Source organism: Furipterus horrens, unplaced genomic scaffold (assembly GCF_987537825.1).
Source record: "Furipterus horrens unplaced genomic scaffold, mFurHor1.1.pri manual_scaffold_1, whole genome shotgun sequence".
In the NCBI taxonomy this organism is placed as follows: domain Eukaryota; kingdom Metazoa; phylum Chordata; class Mammalia; order Chiroptera; family Furipteridae; genus Furipterus; species Furipterus horrens.
In genome coordinates, this window is record NW_028327171.1 from 178,298,755 (window position 1) to 178,324,894 (window position 26,140).

The 26,140-nt window shown below is 35.2% G+C and overlaps 1 protein-coding gene across 1 annotated transcript in view; it reads left to right on the forward strand.

Moving 5' to 3' along the window:
• Positions 1-1,545: 1,545 nt before the first annotated feature.
• Positions 1,546-26,140, forward strand: part of FSIP2 (fibrous sheath interacting protein 2) — a 77,095-nt gene continuing 52,500 nt past the window's right edge. The window contains exons 1-10 of the mRNA XM_090287853.1: positions 1,546-1,644; positions 1,951-2,076; positions 4,253-4,414; positions 5,114-5,203; positions 6,518-6,657; positions 7,746-7,887; positions 8,396-8,506; positions 11,892-12,012; positions 14,351-14,400; positions 25,804-25,849. Of these exons, the coding sequence (XP_090143979.1) occupies positions 1,546-1,644; positions 1,951-2,076; positions 4,253-4,414; positions 5,114-5,203; positions 6,518-6,657; positions 7,746-7,887; positions 8,396-8,506; positions 11,892-12,012; positions 14,351-14,400; positions 25,804-25,849 (1,087 nt within the window). The remainder of the gene's footprint in view (positions 1,645-1,950; positions 2,077-4,252; positions 4,415-5,113; positions 5,204-6,517; positions 6,658-7,745; positions 7,888-8,395; positions 8,507-11,891; positions 12,013-14,350; positions 14,401-25,803; positions 25,850-26,140) is intronic.

The following is a 26,140-nucleotide window of genomic DNA, read 5'->3' on the forward strand; positions in this document are numbered from 1 at the left end:
GCAGCAATAAGAAACTAATATAGGGACCAAGCTACAGAGCCTGTTATATGTATGTTAAGTCTTCCTGCGAGAAATTAGGAGTTCAATGCAGGGTAGAGAAATGTCATCAAAGATCAATTTAAAAGAAGGATTGTTGGGAACAAGTGGTAGTAGAAATATGTTTGTTATAAGGCAATGGCAATCACACAGACAAAAAAAAATTAGTGGCTTAATTGGGGAAGTACTATAAAAATAGACAGTAGAGGACCAATTAATTTCAGTGATAAAATCAATAGGACTTAGAGATTAAATAAATGTGAGAAATAAAGGAGAAAGTATCTAGGAGCATTTCTCTCAGTTTCTGACTTAGGAAGATACTGGTATTGTGATTGGGATGGAAAATGGAGACAAAATAAGGCCTTTGTTTTGTCCTATTGTGGTGGAGTGTGTGTTGTTGGCTGAGATTTGAGTACGATAAATTTGAGATGACTGTGATAGATTCATGTGGAAAGCTGGCAGTGGACTACATCCCAAGGTTAGATTTCAAATTTAGAAGTCCTGAGTATATGAGTAGCATCAAAACAAATAGAGCAGATCTACAGTAGTACATGTGAATTACGAAACTGCCTTTGGGGACACTATTTAATAGGGATTCTAATTCTTCTTTAATCTTTGAATAAAAAAGGGTCATTATCCACAGTGCTGTTGTCAAGGTTAAATATGGTATTTAGTACAGTGTCTGGAGTTAGTAACTTCTCAATCAATGGTAGGTATTATTACTAAGTGGCCAAGAACTAACAGAGAACAAAGAATCTAAGAGGCTAAGTCCAAATTCCTGAAATCAGGTCCAGTCTCTGCCCTCAATGTACTCACAGTCTACTTAGCTCCTTGAAGAAAAGGGTCATATTTTACCCATCACTGAATCTCCAGTGCCCAGCTCAATGACTGGCCCAAGGGAGTCAGTCACTTTATAAATTTCGGCTGAATGGCTGTGAGGAGAAAGAGGGATACAAGAGAAAGCAAGAGAGTGAAAGAGAACAGAACTGGAAAGGAAAGTGGAAGACTACACGGAGGAGGCTGGGAGGAAGGCAATGAATGAGCCCATAAGGAAGCCAATGCATGTTATGTAAGAGCTGGAGTGGGAAGCGGTTGAGGAGCCAGGGATAGGGTGAGGGGGGCGGGTACAAAGAGGCCTCGGGCCCTAGAATGGGTGGTACAATCATTCCGGGAATTTTTTTTTTTTTTTTTACCATAGGTGTTTGGGGGGCCAGGGGAAATAAGCTTTATATGTTGAGATTTTTTTATTTTGTTTCACTGTTGGATTGGTGTTGCTTTCAGAGAGGATATTTCGACTGTAGGCCTCTCAAGCCAGGGCCCTGGAATTGATATTCCCAACTCTCAGTCCCTACGCCTCAAGCGTGAGGGGCCAGCCCTTTGAGGGCTCCACCCTTTGAGACCCCACGTTCTAACCTAGAACGCCGAGGAGGGTGGGACCTCAGGGACAAAGGGGTACTGTCCATTCCCGGTCCGGTGCGGACAAGGGACGAGGAGGGGCCCGGGTCAACCATGGACCTATACCTCAGCGCCTGCTCCAAGACTGCCGGCGATGCCGCCACCAAGACAGCCACCAGCAGCGTGGCCGAAAGCAGCCATCAGTGCGGAGACGTGAGTGGCAGGAGGCCTAGTGTCCTCGTCTTCCCGTGAGGTGGGGCAAGGGCAGCCAGAGCCAGACAGGGCCCGCAGTTCCTAACCGCCGCGCCCAGGGTGCGCTCGGGCTGCGCAGCAGGGAGCGGTGTCCGAAGCTGGTTGGTGTCCGGACGGGAGGTCTTCCGGGCTGTCAACCAGCACTGGCCCCTTCAACCCTGAGTGTGTGCCTTTTCTGTTCCTTTGGTTAAAGTAGTTGTAGATCATACTAAATTAAGTAAATAAAGCCTAAAAAGAAAGACAAAACTCTCCGACTGTACCTGACAGGGCATGCACAAAACCCACTTTCCGGGGATCGGAGCGGCTGAATTACTGGATCTGCCTCTCGGGGTCAAGCTGCCTGTGATCCCAGGGAGCAATACTGTATACTACACCACGAAGTTAAATGAAAAGGTAACTTTGGTCTTAGCGTTGGTTGTCTTTGCCCACGTCTGCTTGCTGTAAAAGTCAGGCGCTATAGCATACAAAATTCATTAAGGGGACTTTTATTAAAAGTCATAGCAAAAAAAGAAAAACAAAAACAATACAAAAAATAAAAATAAACCTACATCTAAACCAAGATATTTTTTACTATTTATGCCAAGCAACTACATCTAGTACGACTTGTATAGAATCATGAGCTGGAAAGTTTAGACGCTTAGTTGTCTCTTAAAAAGATATTCTATTCTTTATTGCATTTATTCCTTCAAGTTGTCTTCATTTAATTATATTTAGGCACCATACTATTTCCTTGAAGACTGAATTTGTGAGTGTTCCTTTTCAGTAAAAGCTCCTCAATGAAGTAATAATTTATATTTACACCTTTAGGTTTTCTTTTATTTTTTTAAATGAAGACAAACCAATTACTTTAATTGACCACAAAAGGGTTACCCTGACTCCAGTGAATGGATTTGTTTAAAAAATGATCGTTGTTCATAGGTCAGTAGCCCAGGCTTGATCTTGAGAAACAGTGAATAACAGTTACAAGTCAGCATCTCATAAAGAAGTCAACAGCTAAATGTCAATGTACGAAAGAAACAATCAGTCCAGTCCTTGACTCATGATTGTTGGTTGTTTCATATTTGAATGCAAGAAATTGCCCTAAGGAGTTCCTTTCTTTGCCTTCTCCGGGAAGCACTGGTGATTAAGGAGTTACGCTTTGTGATTTCAGTTCTTTGGAAGGGATCGAAGTCTGGTGTTAAGCAAGAGAACAGAAGTTTTCCAAGGAGGCTTTAAATGGAAAAGGAAAGCTAGCATCCTATCTCTTTTCATCTATCTGCCCCTATGCCCACATAAGTTGTGCTCCCACCTACCTTAATGGAGTTCTTTTGACGATCCACCCAACCAGGCTACTGTAGACTGACATGGCTACTGCCAGACAGAACAGCAGAGAGGTTACAAATTGGTACCTGCAGACAAGTCAGGACTGTGGAATCTTATAAATTGAATTGGATGCCTGCAAACAGGGCAGGTGCTCTCAGGCTTGTCAAGAATCCCACACATTCCAGTTGTCTTTCACATGAGCCGGTTCCTGCTTTGACATTGCTTTAGACCAAAACTACTTTTTTTGGGGGGGGGGGGGGCAAAAAAAAAAAAAAAGGAAAAAGAAAAAAAAACATGAAGGTAAACAACAATAATGTAAAGACATTAGGAAGTGTCCACACCTACAACTATCCTCCACTTTTTTTCCCTGTCACAGGTTCTCTCTTAATGTATTAACACCAACCTGCTATTGAAAAATGGACTAAGAACTCACTCACACAAAAATACCTACAATTGTAATGTTTTAATTTACAAACGAAACTAAACAACTGAGCTGTTTCCTCTAAAGTAACAGATATAGAAACATGACTATTTGCTTCTATTTTCTTCTTTTATATGTTAATGGCTATTACACAAGATTGTATTTGGTATTTACACGAATGAAAAGATTTCAATTCCTATCTATATTCTTTATAACTTGTTCTTCAATATATTTAACTTTATAATTTAGATTTTGAATTTTTTCTTACTGTAACACTCAGAGATTGTTGGGTTTCTTGTATTAGATAAGACCCCAAGATACAGTAACTCTTTAATCCATAATCATTAATATCAGAGTTTCACTTCTATTTTTGATAAATTTGTTTCCATGGATCTTGAAAAAAGATTCCTCATTTTCAGAATGAGATATAATAGTCATAATTAATATTATCTCTTTATCCTTTGAATGCAGTGCCTTGACTTAGAAATGAGAGGAGGAAAATGGAGGACCTTAGAATTAGCTTTATACATTTAAACAGATTTTATCCTATTTTCTTTCTTTTCCTTGCTTCCTTTCTTCTCTGGCTCAGGCCAAGGACTGATGGAGATCAAGGGAAAAATTGGGTGAGGGTGGGTTTTTTAAATAATTTATGTCAGTGGGAGAAAAATTAGGAATAAGCGATTGGCATTAGTCAATCCAAATCTTTCTGTTACTGGCTTTCCCTACTTCAAATTCTTCTTGCATGGTTGATTTTTAATGAACGTTCTAGGCATTTTAATAGGTTGATATTTAAAAGTGAAACTCATTAATTTTACATTTGTTATATTTTTAAATCTGTATTTGCAGCTTTTTCGACCTTCTTATGGTTTTAATCTGACTGATCCTTATTGTCGACTTTTGGAAAATCAATATAAAAGTCTCCATGATCCACATTTAAGAGCATACCATACCCGCAAAGATATCCTGACGAGATTAAGGAAAGGTGGCTATATCACCAGCAATAATAAAGTATGTCGAAGATTACTTCTTTTTAATCATCGAAGACTTCCAAGACTTGATATGAGCTTGCTTCTATGCCTCACTGGGGTCAGGGTGCGGCTTCACCTTTAACTTGGTCCTGAGAGATACTTAATGCGAAATTCTGTAAATTACTTAGTATTTTAGGTCAAATCAGACAACTGTTGTTTCTAAATGATACTACTTCTTCCACCTTTTTTATTTGTAATATCAAAAGATGATTACCAAAAACTTGAGGATATAAAGATAATTTCCCAACTGTATCATAGTTCTCTCTCTGCTGCTAATGGTACTGTACGTCTGTCAAAGATTATGTTCTATTGAACTTTTTAAAATGTTGAGACAAAATAAAACACAGCAAAATTAACCTGATAGAATCCTCATAGAACATAAGAATAACCATATATTTTAATTTGTGTTGAATATTATTATTACAATGGTATTTTATTCTAATAAGTCCAATTGTGTGTCCTAAATTAATAAATCATAATAAAGTAATGAGATTTGGAATGAAATTTCCTGTTGTTAAACAGTTGTAGAGAGATACTACTTACAAAGTTGTTAGCAATTTTTTACTCAAATTTTATCAAATTGTATATTATTACTATTTTCCTCATGAAAGTGATTGCTATGATTTTAAAATGTTTATATTTATGTTTTCTGTTATTGTTTGGTTTTGTTTTGTTTTAGATTGTATGTAACTTGAGAGAATTGAATAAGTACAGGCAATATCTTACCAGTTTAAAATTAGACTTCGAAAGAAACTATGTAAGAGAACAAGTAAGTTACATAATTAAATTTGCTTTTCTACATAGGGTTTGGAAGAAAGGTTTATTTGTATGAAAAGTATTATAATATTTTTACCCTTAATTTAACAAGCTAATTAAATATTTCTTTGCAAATGAAAATTTATAGCAGGAATAAATAATAATTTGAGATTGCTATAATGGGCCAAGAAAAGGGAAGGGACCAGGTCATCTATTGATATGCCAGTGGTAGTTTGCATAATTTAGTAGTTAAATTGCTACTCCAAAGTGTTCATTCTGTCTGAGTTGGGGCCAATAGGAAGAGTCTATTGTGGCAGCAAGATTTTCATTCTAGAACCCAAAACAGCTTGGATAACAGGAAAGTATCAGTGTGAATAGTTATAATGTCCTACAGTTAACTCAAAGAACATGTACTCTGTGTGTTTGTACCCACAGCTGTGTCATCCAATAAAAAATTATAAAGGTAAAGGAGAATGATTAAGTGTAGAGTGAGTGTGTATAAACAGTGACTTCCTTTCAATTTTTGACTCAAAGTTAGTGAGTGTATGTGTGTGTGTGTGTATGTGTGTGTGTATGTGTGTGTGTGCGCACACATGTCCATGAGTGAATTCAAATTTAGGGCCAAGGGGTTTGAATAAAAATTAGGAAGGCATAACCCTAGCTAGTGTGGTTCAGTGGATTGAGCACCAGCCGGCAGACTGAAAGATTGCCAGTTCGATTCCCAGTCAGAGCACATTCCTGAGTTGTGGGCCAGGTCCCCAGTTAGGGACATGCAAGAGGCAACCAATCGATGTATCTCTCACATGCATTGATGTTTCTCTCCCTCTCTTTCTTCTTCCCTTCCCCTCTCTCTAAAATTAAATAAATAAAATCTTTTAAAAATTTAGAAAAGTATGTGTGCACTTTTTAAAATTTATATTCAGAGATTGAGAGAGTGATATAGAAATGAAAATGACTTACCTATCCCTTTAAATGTTCTATATTTTCCCTATTTTCTCCTCTGTGTCTAGAGTTTCTCCTACCTTTCTTTTATATTTTCATTTAATTTTTTCAGAATGGATGGAAATGTATGATGAGATATTTAGCTTTCATTTTCAGAGAGAGAAGTCTTTACTTTGGTTCAATTACCCATGTCTGTAACGGATTCAAAATAGATTTAAATGCAGTTAAACAGAATAAATACTTAGAAAGTATAAGAATTTTACTGAACACAATATAAAAAGGCATATCAAAGGCCAGTTTTATTTCTGGTAAATTTTTAAAAAATTATATACACATAAAGACATACAGATATGTGCATATATATGATACACACTTTTTTTAATAGAAAATACTTGCAAAACAAGTCAATAAACTACAAGAAAACAATCAAATACCTGGACATTTTGATGCTACACAGTTCCACAACTGGTTGTTACAGGAAGACACCCAATCTTTTAAGGACCAAGAGCGATTAATAAGACACAGGTAAAATTGAAGTTAGTGCATATTTTATGTATACATTGTGGACTCAAATAAGTTGGAGAATACTACAAAGAATTGGAGGTAGAAATTTTTTAAGTACTAGACGCTATTTAACTCCCCTGTTGCCCTCAGTATGAGAAGAAGGGTGATCAAGGAGCACAGAAACTGGGCGCTTTGATGTCAAGGGAGGGAAGAGCAATTTCCACCAGAGTCCACAGGGTTTCTTGGGAGTTCAAGAGATAATTCACAATCCTTCCTGTAGATGGAAATGAAGGAAAAGTATCTTTTAGCACATTCCTCTAGCAATAGCTTTTATGATTCATCTTTAAGGGCTGACAGCATTAAATTTGAGGAACTTAGTGCAAAGTCAAAAGTGGAAGTTTGTTAAAACTGTTTCTAATAGCAATATAAATATAAATTGTCCCTAAAAGACAATGTGTAAGCTCTTCATATATGACCTACTCATGTTCAATTATTACCATTCTGTAGTCAAGCTCCTATTTTAGGAAGTGAAGGGATATTATATTTCTTTTTCTTCTTCCTCTTTCCTCTTTCATAGGTGAGGGATTGGGCTTCACAGCTTGACTTTTATAGTCCGCGGTTTCATTTTGTGGTAGTTTCATAATGCATAGTGATGTACCAGAGACCCAGACTATGATGGAAGATTTGCTCAAGCCTTTGTAAATCACAGGAGACCCAGGATACATTTTTTCTTAGGAAATTTAAATCTTTTTTTTTCTAGATTCGAAGTCAATTTTTCAGTTATTTAAGCCTTCTTTGCCAATTCATATCCATAAACCCAATGAGTTAAGAATAATTACTGTGCACATTTTTTAATGAGTCTGTTCCACATCTTAACATTGCCTTGGCCAGAAGAGAGGATGCGTATATGGTAGGGAGATCTGTATAACAAAATATGGTGAGAACTAGTTTACAAGCCCACGGACAGAAGTGATAGAGAAACTGTGAAGTTCCTGTAGTTCAAGAGCTAAAAAGTGAGCAACGAGGTGGTCTGGGCATATCAAAGGAGCTGATGCCACGATAACGGAAATACCCAATTCACCTTTACTTGCATTTGCGCTTTTATTTAGATATTTGGATATGGTAAGTAGGGAATTGGAGCAACGTGAGCGCACAGCAGAAGATCAGCGCCTACTCCAGAAGGACAGAGAAGAAAGGCGACAGCGGGAGCAAACAAGAAGAAAACTTTGTCTTCGTAGAAAAATTGAAGAGGTGAGGAGATATGTTTAAAATATTAAGAGAAAAATTGTGTGCTGTGTTTTACTTGCAAATAATTTTAGCTGTCTCTCATACTTCTTAATGTCATTTAAGATCTAAATAATTTACCTACATTAATCTTTCCTCATAACTGTAATGTACAAGTTGTTATATAAAATAATTAGGCTAACGCCATAAACTATATATATGGGCCAATATTAGCTCTTAAAGAGATGACTGTGAAAGTTACTGGACACTGTTTAACTCTCCTATAGCCCTCAGTGTGAGAAGGATACTTTTTAAAATTTAGCTTTAGTAGAAAATATCCATACCAACAATAACCATGCCTGCATTCCTAAAAGAAATGAAATAAGGAAGACCCATTTGAAAGCCAATCTAAGACCTTCACTGTACTTGACCTGATTTCTGTTAGGCTCTTGACTAGTTCTAATTTGCTTGTTGGTGGTGGACAAATACAAAGGTTTCTTGTGAACACTAAGTACAGTAACGTTGTGTTCTCTAGGAATGGAAGGCAAAAGAGATGTTACTGCTGAGTAAGATTGGAGAAGACGTTAAAAGAGAAGCTAGGATAGAGGAACAACGGCGGAAAAGCAGGGAAGAGAGTGACAAGAAGGTAGATTGAACTTATTTTACCTCTAATTTGGGCTGTTAGAGAAGCTTTTGCTAGTTTTGATTTTTGAAAGTATACTATATAAGACAGCAATGGATCAGTTCCCCCAAATGATATGCATTATCAAAACTGAAAGTTACAAAAATTTTACTATACTTGTGCCATATTATATTCTGACTATAATATAAAAAGAACTACCCAGTTATTTAATATAACTCTTTTTGACTTTATCTTAAACCATAAACTGTACTTGTAATTCCTATAGAAAAAAAGACATCATTGATTTTCTCTTAAAATCAAAGTTTCTTGTAAAAGTTCTCAATTTTTACCCACCAGTTTTGTTAGTGCTTTTAATTTTAAATAATATATAATATTTTATGATTTAGAGTCTAAACTGTATAAAGAGAGAGAAATCACTTGTAATCCTAGGACCACTATATTAACTTATTGGTACACACACATGCACGCACATACATGGCATAATATTTCTATGAATATTTATGTATTACAATAAGGAAATAAATTCATGTTCTTATACCTCATAGGCTGTTCCATAGCTTGACTTCTCATTTAATTAAATAGCAATAACAACTTGACACATCAATAAATGTTGATCTAATATTATAAATAGTTATCTTTATTTTTGACAAACCTAGAAATAACTGAGATTTACATAATTTGGTTATATTGATATATATGCTTCTATGTCACAACTTTTTTAATATTGGAAATTCAAATATATGTAATATGGTAATCTTATAGTGTATTTTTGTCACATGGACCTTTTGGTATTATCAGGAACTCGCTGCTCATATGGCAAGCTCAGTTTATTCCAATTTATTGTAATTATTATTTTTAATATTCAATTTTCACCACTTTTTAAAAGTGGGATTTCTGTCCAAGTTAGCCTTTTTGCCTTCAGACCTCTCTGAAAATATATTTTTTTTGAAAGAAAAAAGAATGCTCCAGGTTCCCCCTTAATTTTTGCCTAATGCTACTTCCTGTTCAGTGGGTCCTAGCCAATTTTAGTGGCAACTAGTACAATGGATAAGTCCTGGCACTGAGAGAACCCTTTAGAGACCACTGATGGTAGGCCTGGTAACGCCACAGACAGTTCAAGCTATGTTAATGGCAGAGCTATTCGAAGTATTGATATTTCCAATGGAGTTTTTGTAAACTGTCTTTTAAAATTATGCTTTAATACAAGAGGATTTTAATTCATTTGTGTGTGTTTCTCAATATTTTTTAGATATTTTTTCTTCCAGATTAGACATTATATATATTTTTACTCCACATTATGAGCTTAATTAGAGTTATATAAATCTTTAAATAATTTTTGTCTTTGCATCTTTGTGGGAAAAAAGGTTGTATTAGTCTATTTTGAACTCTTTTTTTGCTCTAACTTGTCTAATTTACTGTCTTGATTATTATATTTTTAATAATTATTTAAATAAGTAGTACTGTAACTGAATGCAGTCTGGCTGCCTGCTGCTTCAAAAGCCAATACTTGAGAAGAAAGTGGTTTATTCAGATGCTAGCTATCTGGAAGATGAGGGGATCTTGTCTCAAAGCCCATCTCCCTGGGAAGATGAGAGCCTCATGTCTCAGAGCCCATCTCCCCATCTTGGTGCAGGCAGAGGTTTTTATAAAGAGATAGAGGGGAACAGAACAAAAAGATCAAGAGGAAGGGATTGAAAAGTTCTCTATGTACAGACAAGCACAGTTCATTCTAATAAGGCAATGGACGGTCCAGTGTACATCATCGTGGGTTAGTCATCCTGGATTTACGTCATCCTGGATCCACAGTCAACAAATTTCCTGGAGCTGGAATACCTGAAGATCTGAGTCTATATCTTTTGAAATTAGTTCCTAGGATTCTTATATAAACATGCTGTTTATCTATAAGCTACATGTTAATCAGTCAGCAGTGACAGACACAATGTCAATAGTGGAGTGGGTTACATCATATTGTCTGTAAATAAAGGTAGTTTTATTCCTTCTCTTTAAATTCTCTTCTCTTTTTATTTATTTTCTTGCCTGATTGCATGGACTAGAACCTCCAGTATAATGTAGAATAGAAATAGTGATGGTAAACATTATTATCAAATTTTTTTTTTGCCCCTCTCGTCTCTCTACAGTCATATTGGCTGCTTGATGTACATCTCACTGATATTCTTTTTGCTTTGCAATTTTTTTTCTCTTAGTCTTTTCTTTTAGATGGTTTCTCTTTCTCAACAGACATTAATTAATCTCTTCCTTTGAACTGTCTACTATGCTATTAATATATCCATCACATTACTATCTTATGCATTCTAAAAATTGATTTAGATCATTTTTACATCTTTCATGTCTCTTCTTTACCTTTTAAATATGTGGAATGTAGTTATTTATGTTAATGTTCTTATTTTAATTCTAACATTTGTGTCATTTCTGGATCAATTTTGATTTACTCATTTTAGGGGTCATATTTCCCTGCCTCTTTCTATGATTAGAAGTCTTTGATTGGTTGCCAGATATCATGAATTTTACTTTTTAGGTGCTGTGTATTTTTATATTCCTATAAGTATTTTTAACTTTTTCCTTGGATGTAGATACTTTGTTTGGAGACAGTTTGATTGTTATAGGTCTTGCTTTTTAAAATTCATTAGATGGAATCAGAACCATGTTTAATCTGGGACTAGATATTCCCCAATACCGAGGTGAGACTCATTTTAACACTCTACCAAATGCACTGTGAATGAAATATTTCCAGAGTGGCTGGTGAGAATAGATATGATAGGTAGGTGAGGAGCACTATTCTCTCTAATCCTTTAGGATGGTCCTTTCTGTGGCTGTGGTAAGTTTTTTTTCCCCACATACATATACTGACCTATTTTCTTGTTGAATATACTAGGGAACCATTTGAGAAGTTTGGAGGTTCTTGCTCTGTGCAATTATATCCTTTCTGGTACATCCAGGGTGGATATTAGTCCGGAGATTCACAAAGGGAAGTCACATTTCATGTATTATATTATGTTTACCAATGATAGGCCTGAGTGACTTGTGACTAAGTCCCTCAGTAATCCTCCAATTAAAGATGATTTAGAAATTTCCTTAAATTCCCAGGATAACTATGGATTAAGAGACCAGCCTTTCTGATCTGAAACTGGACTACTTCCCTGAATATGTATAGTGAAGTAAATTTTATCTCTGTGTTAAATGTGTATATTCATCATATGTGACCACAAATAGAAATTCGCCCCTAGTACCTTTCATATTTGTACTTAAAGTAAACTTACAAGTCACAAAACAGGAATGACTGTTCATTTCCAATATTATAAATATTTGTTTTGCGTTTCTAAGTAGTAGCAAGTTGATGTTAACCAATAAATTTTCTGTAATGTTTTAGAAACAAGCCCTTTTAGAGAAAAAAATGGCTTATCACTTACAAAGAATGCAAGAAAATGGCTATAAAAGAGAAGAGATGGGAAGAAATACGTCTGATTGTGGAGGACAAGATGGAACACACTGTGAATGTAAGAACATTAAAAGTTGATGTGGCTCTGTAGAAAGTACTTCTTCTATGTATCTATCTAAAAATTATTTTGTAAAACTTTGTTTACTTGCTATACCTGCTTTGTACCAGGCACAGCTCTAGGCATTTCCCTATTATAGTTCAAGCTGAAAAGTAGACATATGTATTATAATTAAAGCAAACTGAAGTGATCTTAACCAAGTGGTTCAGTAGAGAAGCTTGCCTATACTGAAGTTCTAATCAATTTCTCTATATTTAAAATAATGTATTTTTTGCCACTGAAACTTGACAAAGTTGTGTGTAAGATAATGCCTATTATATACCAACATAGTTTTCTCCTATGTTGCCAACCAGAAAGAATAGTAGAGGGTACCAGAGAAAAACAAAGGGAAGAAGGAAGGGAGGAGTCAGAGAAGGGAGGAAAGTAAAGAAGATTGGAAGAGAAAAAAGGAAATGAAGGAAGTTTAAAGGAGGAACATCAAGTCACAACTTTGTTATACCCAAACTGTCCCAGCTTCCTTTTTATTTATTACATTAAAAGACTATAGGGAATTTGTAAAATCAATTTAATTAATGAAATTAATTAAATTTTCATGACCAGAATGGAAAAATCTAGAGTTGTTAATAATTATTTGTGACTGTGTAGTATCAGGAAAAACATGATCATCTTCCATGCAGTTACCATCATAGTATCCTATCAATCCTATCTTTGCCCCATTAATCCTGTTTTTAGGTGAGAGCCTACCTTTGTCACTCTAGTCGATAACTTCTAATCTCCACTGACTCTTAATTTAACTTAATTCAAATCCACTTTTTAAAACTGCTACATAATTATACTCAAAACTCTATTTTGATGGTTTCTCCTGACCCCAAAACTTAAAGATCCGTATTACCTCTTAAATGAATCTCAGACTTTTTAGGCAACCATTAATCATCATCTAGAGTCCAAACCAAATGTAACATTTTTGCTTTATTTCACGTATCTCCTTGAAGAAGGCAACTGTGATCTAAGCATTACATACACAGACTCTTGAGACAAACCGCTGAAGTCCAAGTCCTGCTTTAACATTTTCTAACCATGTAAATAGCTTGGACAAATAGCCTAAGCTCTGTAAGCCACAGTTCCATCATTTGAAAACAATTAACAGTCCAAAATAATTCCTATCAAGTGTTTAAAACTTATAGCCCATAGTTAGCCTTTGGCTTATTTAACTTCTCAATCAAAGGAGACTACTGACGTGTGACTCTCTTGCAATGGTCTTAGACTGGAATGACAGGCTCACCGACCATCTATCCAAATCCTATAATTCTTTAAGCTCCACTGTAAATGAAACTCCATCAAGTCTTTCTTAATTACCTTAATTGGACCATCCTTCTCCTTTGAGTCCCTATAGTACTTTGTGTCATTCTTGATACAATTATTACATACTCCTGTCTTAATCAATCATAGTATTGTAACCTTGGTCCTTCACAGAGCACTCATTACTGTATGTATGAATGTATGAAAAGAAATCACTTCAGTAACTGTATACATTCCTTACTTTTCAACTGTTAATTGTCTTACTAAATAGGAAAAGGGTTTCAAGTAGACATTTTAAACAGTTACTACCTCAAACCCCCCTTTTGAAGAAGTAGAATATAAATTTAATTTGTATTATCAAGGTGACAGAAGATAAGAAAATTTGTTTCACAAATGAAATTAAATTGTACCTCTATAGTAATGCTGTCATCTTCCACGAAGTAGGCAGCTTCCAGAGGTACACAAAGAGAATGGGAGAGAAAGGCACTGTCAAGTGACTCTGCTCCAATGAAGAGACAGATCATTCTCACATTTTACATCTCTAATAAAAACCCATTGAGCACACATGTTGCGAGGATCCTTTACCCTTGTAAATGGTGAGGAGCAGGAACTAAATTACCTCTATCATGAAGAAGGGGTATGTATATGTTTGTTCATGCCAGGCTGTGAGGCACATCTAACAACTGCAATAGTTACTGTGGGCTGGTGGGTCTCCCACCAGTAGTTACATTGGTATGCATCCCCACAAAGAGAAAATTACATTTTACAGTTGAGCTGTGTGCAGCTTTTCCTCTGTGCCAGAAGAAAAATCTGTCCCTCCAACTATATCATTTAACTTGAAGGGATAATATTTCAAGAGGTATTGTCTTTCTTCATATTTCACATCTCTCCATTTTCTCCAATTCCTCTCCACAGTCCCACATATAGATTAGCATATGGCTTAATTTACTCTAGGACATGAGGAGATAGTCTATCTTGGGTAATTCTGTCATCACTATTATTAAAAATAAATGTTTTATTACCTTTCTTTAAGCTTATTCTCCAAAGAAGAAGAAGAAGATTCATGATGATATAAAATTAATTTATCCTGTTGCTGACCAGAAAGCAAATAAAGGTGCTTATGGTAAGTGACTTGTGTGATAAGAAATACTACATAGTGATTTGGGAAAAGCTGGTGTTTAGAGGGCTTATTTTGCTTAAATATAGATAAATCTGCAAATGACTGCTTTAGAGTGATTCTTACCAACAATTATACCTATATTGCTTTCAGAATTTGATCCCTAGTACTGATTTAGTGTTTTGAATTTAACATTATATCATCATTTTAGAAAAATTAAATGAAGGGTCTATTGCTATTAAATGAACAGTACATGAAACCTAACAAATTGCAAAATAATGTTTGTAATGCTCAAAATGATTTTAGAAAACTCTGAAGTGAGTAATAAATAAAGTACATTAACTGCAAAGCAACTGTGAGCCCTGTAGAAATATCACTTTATTATTTATCTCATACTGTGTTACTTCATGTTGTCTATTAGAGCTCACTGGAACCCAGATGACAGCATGAAAATCCTCTAAATAGTACACTATTAAAAATTATAAGACTGTTCACAGTTAAACAATATTAATCCCCTCTCACTATTAAATTTCAAGGGAAAATTTAAAGTATAAAAGTTAAATCTTTTGGTTCTTATCAGTTAATATCTAAGGGGGAAAAGTCCAAAATCTTTCCTCTCTGAGTAAGTAGTTTGATTAGTCTCATCAAGATTCAGGAGCCTAAGGAGAGACAATGTTGCCTTCCCTGAAGCTGTATTTCACTCTCAGTATCACTGAGGTGGAGTTAATGCATCTCTAAGCTTTCTGGATCCTCCCCCCCTTTTTTTTGATCCCCTTTTTAAATTCCAAAGATTTTTGTGTAACACATCAAAGAGTCCTTGCAACACACACAATTATAAGAAGACCAGCTCCATATCTGCTCAAATGTAGACAATAAAACTAAATTATCAGTCTCTAAACCAGTTAAATGACATAGGATGATCTAAAACTCCAGTGTTTAACGCAGCCCAGACTGGTCTTACTGATATCAAAACGTCTCAGTGGTATTGAAGGAAAATATGCTAGATGGAAAATAGTTTTCAACCTCCCCAGGTTACCTGTCTATCTGTGACAACTGTCCAGGGATCAAACCTGTAAATTTAAGTGTAGCTGGGAGTCATAATCTATTAAATGATGAATTCTGAAACTATATTGATGCATATTGGGAAGGGGGAGCGGCGCTTAACTATCTACTCTCCACCCTAAGAATAATGGCATGTGACTCATTCTGTTTTGTGAATTTTAGAAATGTACAGTAGTAACATCACAAATTATATATTATTAGAAGTGCCCCAATTTCCCATTCACCAAAATCAAACCTTAGTTTCAATTTTAACCCTGAACCCTGAGGACAGATTCTGTACAGCGTCACTTCTCTTACGCTCTTAGGGCTAGCAACACTAAAGGAGAGTTAAGAGCTCTGAATTCCCTATAGTCCCTGCTTCTGATCTTGTCTCTGCATTTTTTTCATCTCAAAAAAAGATCCTGAGGTATTTTGCTTTTAAATTACTCTAAAGCAAAATTGAATTTTTGGTACAATTTCATGAATTTTTAACGTGTGTGGATTTGTGTGGCCTTCAAGACAATCACGTAAGAACAGTTCCAACATTCTAAAAATTTCCTTTTGCAGTCATACCTTCCTCCCTCCCACTAATAACCCTGAACAACCACTGATACGTTCTGCATTACTATAGCTTTTTTTCCTTTGGAGAATGTCTTATAAATGGAATCACAAGGTATTTTGCCTTTTAATAATGACTTCTTTCACTCAACATAATGCCTTTGAAATTCATGCAAGTTATTGTACATACCAATAGTGTACTCCTTTTTATTGCTGAGTGGTATTCCATTGTATGTAAGCACTAGAGATTGTTTATGTAATCACCAATTAAAGAAAATGTGGATTATTTCCAGGTTTTGGTGATTATGAATAGAAAGGTTAGCAGTACGTATTTTAAAAAATCCCGCAATACAGTGAGGCTGCGATAAGTGAACCGCGAAATAGCAAGGGACTACTGTATTTGTATTCAGCACTTTGCGTGAACAGGGATTACTGGGTCATATGGTAAGTGTATGTTAAAGTTTATGATAACTGCCCCAGTTTTCCAGAGTGCTGTAACATTTTACATTCCCATCAGTAATGCAATCATTGGTATTATCAGTAACATTTATTGTAGCCATTCTAGTGGATGTAGTGGTATCTCATTATGGTTTTCATTTGCATTTCCCTGATGGATAATCATGCTGACTGTCTATTCATTTGCCTTTTGTCTTTGTAAATCCTACATGGTAAAGTATCTGTTGGACATTTTTGCTCATTCTTAATTAGGTAGTTTTCTTTCTTTTGAATTTTGGGAGTTATTTATGTATTCTAAATACAAGCCTTTTTCAGAGATGTCATTGTAAATATTTTCTTTCTGTCTGTGATTTGCTTTTTCATTTTCTGTTTCATTGATTATCCCTTACTAATTTTGTACTGTCTTTATTATTGTAGCTCTTTATTGACTTTAAATCAGGTATAATTCTACCTGTATTTTTTCTTCTTCAAAATTTTTATGGTTATTTTAATTCATTTGTCTTTTCTATATAAATTTTATAATCAGCTTGTCTACAAAAGTTGTACTCGGCTTTTTTAAATGAAGTACATTAAATTAATCTATATATCACTTTGAGGAGAAAAAAATATTTACTAAGCAGGGTCTTCCAATCTATAAATATGATATCTTTATTTATTTAGGTTGTCCTTGATTTCTTTAATACAGATTTTACAGTTTTCAGCATAAAGATCTAGTATATGTTGCATTGTATTTATCCATAGATATTTCAATATTTGATGCTATTGTAAATGGTATTTTTTAAATTTGGTTTCCAATTGTCCATGGCTATTGTTGTTACTATGTCTCTTTGTACAAACTTTTTAGGTTATCGTTCCAGATAACAAGGTGCTTAGCTTTTTACAAGCAATTATGAATAAATATTTTAACTTTTTAAGTGGAATGTAGAAATCTTAGCCCTATATATGTCTCTTTATCCCTCTCACCTTTGTTATAGTTGTTATGTATTATATCTACATACACCAAATATCCACTTAGATAATGTAATACTTTTGCTCTTAAATAACTAAACAGGGGAAGCACAGTCTATTATATGTACTTAAATAGTTTTAATTTTGGTTTCCCTTTCATTCATGATATTTCAGGTTCCTTTCTAACTCTGTCTTTCCTCAGTCTATAGAACTTCCCTTAACATCTCTTTTAGAACAGATTTTCTGGCCCTGAATTTTCTGTCCCTGAATTATTTTAGTTTTTCCTCATCTAAGAATGTCTTTTTTTTTTAAGTACATTTTATTGATTATGTTGTTACAGTGGTCTCAATTTTTCTCCCTTTGTCCCAATCTGCCAAGTACCCCCCTTCCCTCCAGCAATTCCACACCTCTTAGTTCATGTCCATAGGTTGTGCATATAAATTCTTTTGTTTCACCCTTTCTTATATTATTCTTAACTTTCCCCTGTCTATTTTGTACCAACAAATTATGCTTCTTAATACCTGCACCATTTCCCCATTTCTCCCCTTCCCCGTCCCAGCTAATAACCCTCAAAATTATCCCCATACCTATGATTCTGTTCCTATTCTGATTTGCTTAGCTGGGTTTTGTTTTTATTTTTAGATTTGGTCGTTGATAGCCGTGAGTTTGTTGTCATTTTAATGTTCATAATTTTGATCTTCTTTTTCTTAAGTAATTCCCTTTGACATTTCATATAATAATAGCTTGGTGGTGATGAGCTCCTTTAGCTTTACCTTGTCTGGGAAGCACTTTATCTGCTCTTCCATTCTAAATGATAGCTTTGCTGGATAGAGTAATCTTGGTTGTAAGTCTTTGCTTTTTATCACATTGAATACTTCTTGTCAGTCCCTTCTTGCCAGCAAAGTGTCTTTTGAGAAATCAGCTGATAGTCTTATAGGCACCCTTTTGTAGACAACTCCCTGCTTTGCTCTTGCTGCTTTTAAGATTCTCTCTTTATCTTGAACCTTTGGCATTTTAATGATGATGTGTCTTGGTGTGGTCCTCTTTGGGTCTAGGTCATTTGGGACTCTCTGTACTTCCTGGACTTGTATGTCTGTTTCCTTTGCCAAATCCTGGGAGTTTTCCTTCATTCTTTTCTTACATAAGTTTTCAATTTCTTGTTCTTCCTCTTCTCCTGGCACCCCTGTAGTTTGGATGTTGGCATGTTTAAAGTTGTCCCAGAAGTTTCTAAGCCTCTCCTCATTTTTTTCAATTCTTGATTCCTCATTCTGTACTGGTTTACTGTTTATTTCTTCTTTATGTTCCAAATCGTTTATTTGAACCCTGGTTTCCTTCCCTTCACCATTGGTTTTATCTAGATTTTCCTTCATTCCATTTAGCATAGTCTTCACTTGTTCCCTTATGCATTTGCCATACTTAAGCATATCTGTCAAGCTTGTGAGCATCTTTATCACCAGTGTTTTGAACTCTGTGTCTGTTAGGTTGGTTATCTCCTCATCACTTAATTCTCCCACTGGAACCTTGATCCATTCCCCCTTTTGGGTCATACTTCTCTGTCTCCTCATCTTGACAGGTTCCTGTGTTTGTTTTCCTCTGTGTCTTAGGTAGAGCTGTCACTCCTGTTATGTTATAAGGGGCAGAGCCCTAAGTATTCATCAGTACAGGGCAATTCATTTCACCACATTGTGGTGCTGTACCTGGGGGAGGGGTCTGAGAGGGAACAATGCCGCTTGCTCAGCATTTGCCCCTTTTCTAGGCACTTCTCCCACTTCATATGGGACTGGAGCCTCTTAGCTGTTGCCCTGGCTGTCATTCCCAGAGTGGGTGGGTCTGCAGACATTCTAGGACTCTGGGGGCCCTTTAAACAAGCAGACTCTGCTGAGAAACTGGCAGTTTCTTCCTCCGCCCCAAACCTCATTGGTTTTCACAGTCAAAAGCAATAAGGCTTTATTTTCCCCAGCGCTGCAACTGTAAGCTATGTGGTCTGGTCTGGTGCCGGGAGTGCTCCCCATGTGTCCCTCTCAACTTTTGAAAATGTGTGCCTGTGCTTTCTACCAGCCTGCCACTACCGCTGCTGCTGCTGCCGCCACCACACCGTGTCCTCTCCACCCCAGCTTGGCCCCTCCTACCTGTCTGGATGAGTATTTCTTCTTTATATCTTTGTTTGCTGGACTTCCATGCAGTTTGATTTTCTGGAACTTCTGGTTGTTTCTGGTTTTTAAGTAGCTGTATTCCTTCTTAGTTGTGGAGGAAAACGCAGCATGTCTGTCTAGGCCCCATTTTGGCTGGAAGTAAGAATATCTTTATGTTACCTTCTTTCCTGAAAGAGACAGTTTTCACTTGAGATAGAATTCGTATGTTACAGGTGTTTGGTTTTTTTTTTCTTTCTCCCAGATCTTAAAAAATGTTGTTACACTTCATCGTGGTCACCATGGTTCTAATGAAATAACTACAGTATTTGAATAGTTAATCCCCTATAATTAATGTGACCTTTTTCTATGGTTCTTAGGATTTTTTCTTTGTGGGTGGTAGTTTTTTGCAGTTTGATTATGGTGAATCTTGGTGTGGATTCTTTTGTGTTTGTTTTTGTTTCGTTCCCCCTTTAGCCTTCACTGAGTTTCTTTAAATTGTTTTACCTTTTGCCAAATTTCCTTTAAGAAGCCCTTTTTCCTGACAAAGAGAACTATCCAAATTTGATGATTATCATAACCATTATTTTAAAATATATTTCTATAATAATGTGTACTCTTAAACTACAGATAGACATATAAGTTTAGATACCATTATTCATATATTTTAATGTAACTGATAATGTTGCTGTGTATTGTTTTTACACTCAGCTTTATGTTCCACAAGTTTTATCTATGTGCTGCCTGGCACTTTATTTCATTACTAATCTTATTGTATTATGTGAGTATACCACAATTTATACATGTGGTTTTTTGTTGTTGTTGTTGTTGATAGAATTATCTGTTATTTGAACAATCTTACACTAAACACTCTTGTACATATAAACTACTGGTACTCAGGGACAAGAGATTCTCTACCTAGATATAGAATTTTTGAGTCATGCTTCCTTTTCTGAGAAACTATCTTTTCAAGTATCTTGTCCATTTGCCTAGTGGATTGTTTTTCTATGGATCTGAAAGATTTTTAGTCCTATTAGACTCTCATTATTATATACATATATATGGTATAGCAGATTTCTTCCAAATTATGTCTTGTTTGTATTTTCTATTTTTGATTACAGAAGTTCTTAATTCAATGTAATGCAATTTTCAATATTTTTTCCTTCATGGTTTGTATATTTTGTTACTTTTTAGTTGAGGTCAATTTGTATGAATTATTTTTGATATGGCAAAGGTATTACTTTTTTGTCTTATTTATGTGGCAAATATTCTTACAGTTTCATCAATGACTTTTCTTTAGCTTTTCTAATTAAACATTTGAAACATTAAAAAAAAACAAACAGAACCCTTATATGCCTATCACTTAACACATTGCGTACCAGGGAACTTAAATGCCTTTTAGAAATGATAAGAATTCTCGCCACCCATACACAATGTGTTAACTTGAACAATAACTCAAAGAAAATTGTGTTTTATCTATATGCTCAATCTCTCCCTGCTGTCATATTTTCTAAAGAGCATCCCACAAATAATAGCATTTCATCCATCAATATGTCAGTATGTATCTAAAAGATAAGGATTATATTTTAATACATAACCGCAGAACCATTTTCACATTGCACAAATTAATAATTCCTTAATGTGATCAAATATTTAATTACTAACTTTCTAATATCATGAATTTTATTTAAATATTTTGATGTTAGTTTGAATCTACATTGACACACATTGCCAATAGTTTGTTCTATATTTCCCTTTATCTTTCTCCCTCCCTCTTTTTAAGATTACAATATATTTGTTGAATAAATTGAATTGCTTATCCTGTTGAGTTCCTCACAGACTGGACTTTTGCTGATGGCATCTATATGGTATAGTTATGTATATTATTTCTTCTGTATTTCCTATAAAATATTGGTTAGATCAATACAATCTCAGGTTCAACTTTTTAGTAAAACTGATTCATAGATGATGTTGTATCTTTCCACCAGGAGACATATAATATCTCATTGTCTTTCTCTCTGTGATGTCAGCAGCCATTTATGTCCAAAACCTAAGTCTAAGGTTTAATTAGGGGCTGCAAAATTGGTATATTTTAGATTCTGTCATTCCTTCTCTGTAGATAGGCTGGAATGCTTCTATTATATAAAAAGAAACTTCAACTACTGTTTGGTTACATTGTGGTATAGGACACTTAAGAAAAGCAGATTGATACTTAATATTTAACCATCATCTATCAGTTTACAATATAAATAATGGTTTGGTAGCATCTTCCAATATTCAGCAATTGTTTGTGTGTGTGTGCATGTGTGTGTGTGTGTGTATGAATTCAGAAATTTAAATAAATTTGACATGCTTTAACATATTGCCGTTACTGTGTTTATTAATGCTGAAATTGTGACAGCTCTGGCCAGTGGAAGCCCCTTCACTATAACTCTTTGAGTCCTTTGTGACATAACCCTGGTGATTTTTGATAGCTTCTTTTCTCTCTGGGAGGACAGAATTATCCAAGCATATCTTGTACACATTCAATTCGTCGGTGGCGGCATCGGCGGCAGCCGTCCGTCTCGAGAGACGATGGTGTAGCTTCTTAAGAGTCTATCTGCACCGCCGAGAATGGCTGTGCAGTCCGACTCGGGAGTGACACGGTATCTGTCTCCTCCCGTGTTGAATCGACATCGATGACGCTGGAGTGTCCTCTCTAGTGAAGCTGAAGCTACAGAGCCTGGGCAGGGTGACATGGAGCGTCTGCTGTTGCCCATGCAGCAGACCCCCCCCTCTCTTCGCAGCTGAAGGGTCCAAGGGAAAGACGGAGTCAATACAGCTTGGCTTCAGGTGCGCCGCAGGAGTTGCCGGTGTTGACTACAACGTCAAACCGCCTTAGGGACTCCGGCTCTGGATTTTCTGTCGGGGTTTACTCCCTTAGCCTTTCCCCTGAAGAGGTATGCCACAAGGCAGCGGAGGTTTTTTGGAGTCAGAGTTTTCCTTCTCTGATGTGCCCTGACTGGAAGATCGAACCAGCGACACTTAGCTCGCAGGCCGACGCTCAATCCACTGAGCCAAACCAGCCAGGGTAACACATTCAATTGCTTCAACATAATTGTTATTGGCATCTTTGAAAAGCTAGTGACAAGCCCCGGATGCCATGGCTCAGTGGATTGAGCATCGGCCTGCGAGCCAAGTGTCGCTGGTTCGATTCCCAGCCAGGGCACATTAGTAGGTTGCATGTCAGATCTCCAGTTGGGGATGCAAGTGAGAGGCAACCACACAGTAAAAAAAGAAAAAAAAGGAAAGCTAGTGACCATGTATAGATGGACCTGTTTATGGACATTCTCTCCTGTTTCATTGATCTGTTTGCCTTAATGTGAATACATTATTTTCTTAATTACTATAGGTTTACAATAAATCTTGAGTTGGGTGGTTTTAGTCCTCCAACTTATTGCTCACAATTAACTTACTTTGTTAGGGCCTTTACATTTCCATAGAAATTTTAGAACAAGCTTTTCAATTTCTACAATATAGTTGCAGGGATTTTATTTGGATTCATCTTTCATTCTTTTCCTTGGCTAGATAGGACCCCCAAGATGGTGTTAAACAAAATGTTGATTGTATACATCCTAACCTTGTTCCAAACCTCAAGGGAAGGGATAGATATAAAATAGAATATTAGTTCTAACCTCTTAAAGATACTTTTTATCAGAGAAAGGACATGCCTTCGTATTTCTAGTTCACTAAGAGGTTTTGTCATAAATGGGTGTTGAATTTTATCATATTTCATGCATCTTTGACATAATATCTAAATTTTCTCCTTTTTTCACTTCATGTAGTGAATAACTTGGATTTTTTTTATATTTGTGTATTTTTAGAAAGAGGGGAAAGGAGAAAGAAAGGGGGGTGGAGAAATATCAATGTGTGGTTGCCTCCAACTGGGGACCTGGCCCATAACGCAGGCAGGTGCCCTGACTGGGAATCAAAGCAGCAACTCTTAGGTTCACTGGCTGGCACTCAATCCACTGAGCCACACTAGTGAGGACTTATTTTTGAATGTTAAACTAACGCTGCATTGTTAGGATAAACCTCACTTATTCATTATGCATTATCTTTATTATATATTATTATTTCAGGTTATTTTATTTATGATATTTTTGCTCATGAAAAATATTGACTGAGCTGTTCTTTTCTCATAATATCTTGTAATGATTTTGGTATCACAGTGATCCTGGATTCAAAATATGATTTAGGATAGGCATTCACTCTTCTTTCATTTTTCAGAAGAGTTTGTATAGAATTAGTATTACTTCTTCTTAGATAGTTGGTATAATTCAGAAGTGAAGTCACTAGAGCCTGGAGTTTGCTTTGTGGAAATGTTTTAAACTACATATTTAATTTCTTTAATAGATATATGATTCTTATCTATTCATCAATGAAATTTGGTAGTTTATGTTGTTCTAAGTGTTTGCTCCTTGCATGTAAATTTTTTAAATTATTGTCCTACATTTTTCACAGTTTTATTATTATTTTTAGTATTTTCTGTAAAGTCTTTTGTGCTGTTATCATTAATTTCCCTGTTGCTAGAAATTTGTGTCTTCTTTTTTTTTCTGACCAATCTGGCTATCTATCCCTTTATGAACTTTTCAGAGTGAGCTATTAGTTTTGTTTTTCTTTTGATTTTTTTTCTTTGATTTTCATTTCAATCTTTATTAATTTATTTCATATCTTACTAAGTATTGACAAGATATGAAAGAATTAAAATGCTGATGCACTGATGAATGCTATGTAAAATGGTAAAACCACTTTGGAAAACAGTTCGGCATTTTTAAAAAGTTAAACACATACTTACCAGTCATTCCACTATTAAGTATTTACCCAATCAAAATGAAAAAAAAAAAAAAATCTACAGAGTTCATGAAAGTTCATAAAGTTTTAGTTGCAAAAGGCCAAAATTGTAACTAATCCCAACAACAGGGAGTAGATAAAAAATGGTGATGTATCCATACACTGGAAGTCTCGTGGGGAAAAAAGAAACAAATTTTTAATACATGAGACATTATGTTAAGTGCAAAAAGCCAGACAAAAACAAAAGAGTACATACTCTCTGATTTTATTCATATAAAATTCTATACACAGGTGGGTAAGAAAACTTGAGGGTATTGGAAATATTATTTTGATTACAGTGATGATTTCACAGGTATGCACATTTTAAAACTGATAAAACAATTCAGTTTAAATAAGCACAGTTTATTGCATTTCAATCATATTTTAATTTTTTAAAAAAATACTACAGTGTTTCTTTCTTTTATTCACTTTTAGAACCCACAACAAATGTTATTTATCAATCACCAAGTATTTCAAGGAATGTTGTGAAAAAAACAGCAACTCCAGTTGGTTGTCAGTCATACATGCGAGAATATGGTACTGAACAAAAGGTATAAAATTATGCACAAAACTTTTGTATGCTGATTATTAATTTATCTAGTTAACTTTCACTTCTATGAACTACCTCTTTCACTACTAGCATGGAACTGATTGGTTAGAGATATTAAGGTCTAGTCATGAGACATGATCCCTGAAAGTGTTGAGTTAACTTTATGCTAAACTTGTTATATAATTTAGCATAAACTAATCTACACAAACATTTAGCAATACTAATGGTAATACTAGCTAATATTTATTTAGTATCTACTGTTGGCCAAACCCTGTGCTAAGCCAGAGGGAAGGGAAAATAGGAAGATTAGGTCACGTGGGACACAAAGATGAATAAGAAAATCACTTGAGGGCTCATTGTCAAGTGGGCCAGAGAGACACGGTAAAATGTTTTTTACAATAAGATAAGATTTGGGGGTGATAAATTTTATTTTGATTCTAAGCAATGTGTTCATTAAGCATTAGATTACATTGGAATAGATTGGACTTCATTCCTTTGAAACAAACTGAATTACTCTATAGTTTTAGAACCAATCATTGAATGGACTCCATGATTTAAACAAAATATGGAATATTAGAAGAGGAACATGTCTGGACATTGCTACATACTGAGCTCAATCTCAAAATAGTTAAATCTGAAATCCCTGGGAAAGGTATTCTTGGAGGTTCATAAGATGTATTGTCCCTGAGACCATTTTTATGAGAGAGTTAGGGGATGAAGGGCAGGGGGATTCTGTTGGTTGATAGAAGGCAAAATCTTTTTCAAAAGTACAGTTACTAATGACTGCTTTTTTTTCTCTTTAATGTACCATATAGAAAGATGGACTGATAACTAAAAAATCAAGTATTTGTAATGATAGAGGTAAGATAATAAAAAATATAATTGTTTTGATATTTGTTAAGGATATAATTATGGTTTCATCATAGTTTTAAAGCTATTTATTTTACCTTATTTTATAAATCATGGTTATCTTATAAAATAAATCATAGTATAAAATTGTTTATAATCTTAGATGTTATAATTAGCTCAAATATTTGAGTAATTGCTTGATGAGTATGGCTTTTGAAATTTGCAAAGTGTGAAAGTTAGGGTCCCTGCTGTGGCTATTTATAGCGGTAGGTAGAGTAAGTTACTGACACATTATGTTTCAGT